This window comes from Telopea speciosissima, chromosome 11 (genome assembly GCF_018873765.1).
Source record: "Telopea speciosissima isolate NSW1024214 ecotype Mountain lineage chromosome 11, Tspe_v1, whole genome shotgun sequence".
In the NCBI taxonomy this organism is placed as follows: Eukaryota; Viridiplantae; Streptophyta; class Magnoliopsida; order Proteales; family Proteaceae; genus Telopea; species Telopea speciosissima.
The window spans coordinates 1638411-1643477 of record NC_057926.1 but is presented as its reverse complement, the minus strand read 5'-3'; the positions used below and the strand labels follow the sequence as shown (position 1 = coordinate 1643477).

Genomic DNA, 5067 nt, shown 5'->3' with positions numbered 1-5067 from the left:
TTCAAGGACAACTGAGCACCATGTCAAATTTCAGAAACATGTAATTCAAAAGCATCTGAGTCACATTGTCCTGGGATGACACCTTCAAGATCTTTAAAAAAAAAAAACAAAACAAAAACAACAATAAAAACTTATTGCTCTTCTCACCACCGTTCTCTTGGCCGACCATCTGGGAATGTGGGAACAAGTGCCTTATCTTCATTTTGCCTTGAGGTTTCAGCTTGATTAAGTGCTTTGGTCTGTCCAAGAGTTATGCTTGCACCATCATCGTCGTCAAAATCTGGGGGCGTCTCATCATCTTCATCACTCCAGTCATCCTCATCATCACCATAATCATCACCATCATCATCAACCTCATCACTCAATAGATTATCAACATCATCAACATCAGACCACTCTTCACCACTTTCTTGTGATTTCTGGGCACCTTCAGCCCCATCACCATTGGTTCCATCAATCTTGGGAGCACACCTACTTCGGAATCTAGGAACTGTAACAAGTGATCGAAGCTTCTCCTTGATTAGCAATAATCGATCCTTCTCAATCAACTGAGAATCACGATAGGCCTCCCGCAAGAAAACTGAATCTCTATCTCCCCTCAAAGATACATAAAACATATCAGGATGTCTGATCAGCATTCCCCTCAGCTGTTGAGAGAACCTAAACTCCTCTCTGAAATGAGTCAGGTGATCCACAAGTGTTCTCTTCTCAATCATGAGGCTCAAGATCTCATGAATAACACCACATGCATGCTTCTCTTTCTCTAGTGTACCAGACTTCAATTCTGAAAAGTCAGAATAGGGGGATATATAAGGCATTTCTCTAAAGATAGAAACCCTCCTCATCTCTCCCTTGGAGAGGTTCAGACCCTTGGGTAGCTTTACTCTATTGAACTTGGGGGGCCTATCGATGATCAAATTCATTTCTTCTCTCTCTTTCGCTCGATTTTCTTCTTCACTAAGTTCAGCAGCAGAAACAGCCAGCTCAGGATCCCAGTGGGTAAGTTCCAAAGCAGGGCCCTTATCAGTAGGAACAACCTTGAAATATTGGGGGTATCTTCTACAGATTGTATCCCTGAATTCTAAAGGCAGCCCAAGATCAGTCCTCAAATGCGCAATCTTCTCTAACAGAATCCGCTTATCTAAAGACATCATCAAGAATTTCCTCAACTTCTCAACCAACAATCCTTCCATTTCATTCCTCACTTTCAATTCCTCCAAGTAAAGCCTTTCAGCCTCTGGGGCCAATTTGAACTGAAGTGAATAAACCCCTTCTTCCACAATCTCAAAAACCGCCGGAAACCGCTTCAACAGCGCAATAAGTCGACGTTTTCGGTTGAGACCTAGTTCCTTTCTGTACCTACCCATATCTCTAAGCGCCATAATCCGATTGGGTTGGCTCACTAAAATCTTCCTTATCTTCATTACCAGTTTCAGCTTCTTGTCACGTTGGATAACGTTGTCCAAGGGAAGCTCCTTCCTTCTCTTCACAACGGCCGTTATTGGGTGAATTGGGAGATGGATTTTACTACGGTTACCCAGTTCAAGCTTCCCATGTGAAACCAAACTTTTACCCAAAAATGAAGTCTTATCCGACAAGTGGGTAGAGAATGAGAGACGCCCTTTTACAGAGAAGTTGGGTTTTTCACGAAATGAAGATGATGGATATGAGAGAAATAGAGGAAATGGTGTAGAAGAAGAAGCATTTGGGGAAGAAAACAAGAACTTGGGTTCCATGAAGAACTTGGGTTGCAGAGAGAGAGAGAGAGAGAGAGGGAGAGACTATACCATTAGAGAAACATATGAAAACACAGAGAGAGAGAGAGAGAGAGGGAGAGACTATAACATTAGAGAAACATATGAAAACAAAATCAGTGAAGGAGAAAGTCGCTACAAGGTCACTTACCTTCTCCTGTTTATGCTGAAATCGATTGAGGAATTTTGGTTTTCATGATTTCATCTGTAATCTATTATTATCCACTTTAGATGCGTAGGCTGGAGCCGCTGAACTCTGGAGTAGTTAAGTTGGTGGAGAGTGCGCAATTCGTGATTCATGTGTTGCTGTGAAGTGAAGCTCGGGCCTCACTTATCTGCTATTTGCATCGCCGCAAGAGGGACCAAACGGGCCTCGTACGGCCCAAGATTTTTAGGGCGGCATCTGTTTGACACAAAGTACGTCATGTCACTGCTTACCTTGGAGTCTTGGACACTACATACAGAGTCGTGCAAAATGACCGTTATGCCCTCAGAGATTTCTGCCTTTCCAAGGGGCCACATAAATAGATTTTCAGTTTATCGAATTATCCTCGAAGGTTTGTCAAACCTTACGGATCGACTTTTCCTTCACCCACAATGAAAAGAGAATCTTAATGCACAGGTTATGATGGTTGGATGAGTCTTCTAAAATAATATCAAAGGATGAAAAACTTTTACCTTACCTTTTTACCCATATAAAAAAATGTATATTACTGTTGGGACCCAATTTCTCTTAACCCATGGTGAAGTGAAAATCTCTTCATACATGGGATGTCACTCTTTGATTGGATTGAAGAAGGGTATTTCAACCTTAAACAATAGCGGGTTGGAGTTATTATGGATGAAGAGACTCTACATCTATGGAGAAGAAAAACTAAATCCTTACAGTTTATGTTAAATAGTAAATGGTATATGTGAAGATTTAACTTGTTTCACCTTAAATATGTGAAACTTTTGTGGTCGGCAATTCACAGTGTATGGAGACATTTGTTTTGTCATGTGGAATGGTGGTGTGGCAATTCTAATTGTTAGATATCTAATAAATGGTCTAAATTGACCACATACCAAACTTCAATTACATATTCAATCATTTTACCTCCCACTTAGTGGCATAGCTTCATATGTACATCGATGACACCATGCAATCTCTTGATACTCCTAGATTTTTCCATTCATTGTTTTGTTATGTAGTCAAGTCCGATTGGGCTGAAACTTGGATGTGAGAAGGGATTGGATGTTTGCTACTTTAGCCTTTATTTGCCACATAAGTCATAACCCTTTTAATTTGAATTTGGGTGGTGCAGGTGGATAACTATCTTAATTCCATAATTGGTGGAATTGGGGAGAGTTAAATTTATAAGGTTACAACCATGCCCAAACCTGTACTAATTTGAACCTGTGCATAGGTGTGGAGGTTGAGTATGCTGGTGAACTCTGGATCACAACAGTCAAACCAACATACAAGATTATGGACCGATTGATGGGTAAACCAGTGGAAGAGAGGTTCCTTGATAGGGATCATGGAAGATTTGTCGATGATTGGAGAATACATGACCTCCCCCCGGAAACGGGTGAAGGAAGTGAAGCAAACCGTAGACAGTACCCGAAACCTCTTTTTTCAGATGATTGAAGGTACGTACCCCAATACCCCATGTAACTACCATTCATGGCATGCAGATATGATTTCACAACCATGTTTTGGTCCCCATACAAGTCCCCCTATGTTTGGCCTTGGACAATAGCACTTAGACCTTCAAAAATTGTTGTTTAAGCTGCTAAGGTCGATAGAGCGGTTGATCAAACATCATCAACCGCCAACTGGCAATGTAACATAAGGATGACCACCATACCAGTCCTACCCTATTGGTGCTTGGTTGTGGGTCCCCTTGCCCAAGCATGAGGTTTAATGTGATCTAAAATAAGAATTTGGCATGCCTACCAAACAGTCTCTAAGGGGCACTTAAGTTATAAAACTACATGAGCTTCTATTGGCTCATTTTATTGCTCCCTCAATCAAAAACGTGTGAGAGTGAAGAGAAGGAGAGAAAAGGAAGAGAAAGAAAGGAAGAAGAAGGAAAGGAAAGGAGAAGGAAGCTAGGGTTACCTCCTACCTTGGGTCCAACCTCCACACAAGGTAAGCTCCAAATCTAGGGTTTTGGGTTTTCCATCTAAGATTGAAGATTTCATACCTATAAGCTCGGGCCTCAGTCTTAGCTGCTAGTTGTATTTCCGCAAGAGGGACCAAACGGGCGGCTTGGACACTAAACACAGAGCCGCACAAAATGACCGTCATACCCTCAGGATTTCTGCCTTTCCATGGGGCAGCATAAATAGATTTTCAGTTTATCAGAGTATCCTCGAAGGTTTGTCAAACCTTTTGGATCGACTTTTCCTTCACCCACAGTGAAGAGAGAATCTCTTAATGCACAAGTTATGATGGTTGGATGAGTCTTCCAAAATAATGTCGAAGGATTCTCTTCACCCACAATGAAGAAAAACTTTTACCTTACCTTTTTACCCATATAAAAAAATGTATAGTACTATTGAGACCCAGTTCCTCACTTTCTCTTAACCCATAGTGAAGTGAAAATCTCTTCATACATGGGATGTCACTCTTTGATTGGATTGAAGAAGGGCATTTCAACCTTAAACAATAGGGGGTTGGAGTTATTATGGAGAAGAAAAACTAAATCCTTACAGTTTTATGCTAAACAGTAAATGGTATATTTGAAGATTTAGTTTGTTTCACCTTAAATATGAGAAATTTTTTGTGACCGGCAACCCACAGTGTAGGGGCACATTTGTTTTGTCATGTAGAACGGTGGTGTGGCAATTCTAACAGTTAGATATCTAATAAATGGTGTAAATTGGCCACATATCAAACTTTCAAACTGTTATACCCGCACCCCGGGAGTATAATTAATTATTAATTCTTCCCCGTGACGTGTAGTTATCAACGCCACGTATGCGGTGAGTTGTTCTCACCGTGGTCAAACCTAGCTATATTGACCATAGTACGAGGTTGCTGTGGAAACTAGTCGGGACCACGGAGGTTGCACCTTGACATGTCGGGGTAAGTAGTTGACCAAATTTTGTTGTGTGCTTACGCCCTCTCAAAGCCCTCAAGTGTGGTCCAAAGGCCACGACCTCTTATGGTGGGAACCACCTTCCTACTCGCATCGGAGGCAAGGTTCTTTGCCTCCGACCCCGCATCCAATGCGCTAACAAGGACCCTTGTGGGTGAGACCCTGTGGCTAAGGTGCTATTGGTGCCACTGCCATGTTTGACCCTACCCAAATAGACCCTAGGTTAC

General features: G+C 41.8%; 1 protein-coding gene across 4 annotated transcripts; it reads right to left on the bottom strand.

The window, feature by feature from the left end:
* Positions 1-2028, bottom strand: LOC122646275 (protein WHAT'S THIS FACTOR 1 homolog, chloroplastic). 4 transcript variants are annotated; one of them, XM_043839801.1, is made up of 3 exons: positions 1812-2028; positions 120-1774; positions 1-84 (listed from the first exon to the last, which is right to left on the bottom strand). In XM_043839801.1, exon 2 carries the CDS (start codon positions 1734-1736, stop codon positions 144-146), a length of 1593 nt encoding a protein of 530 aa, XP_043695736.1. In that variant the 5' UTR covers positions 1737-1774; positions 1812-2028; the 3' UTR covers positions 1-84; positions 120-143. The 4 variants fall into 4 exon arrangements, with proteins under 4 accessions (XP_043695736.1, XP_043695732.1, XP_043695733.1 ...); XM_043839797.1 differs by having other exon boundaries at positions 1-1774; XM_043839798.1 differs by having other exon boundaries at positions 1-1774; positions 1842-2028.
* Positions 2029-5067: the final 3039 nt, after the last annotated feature.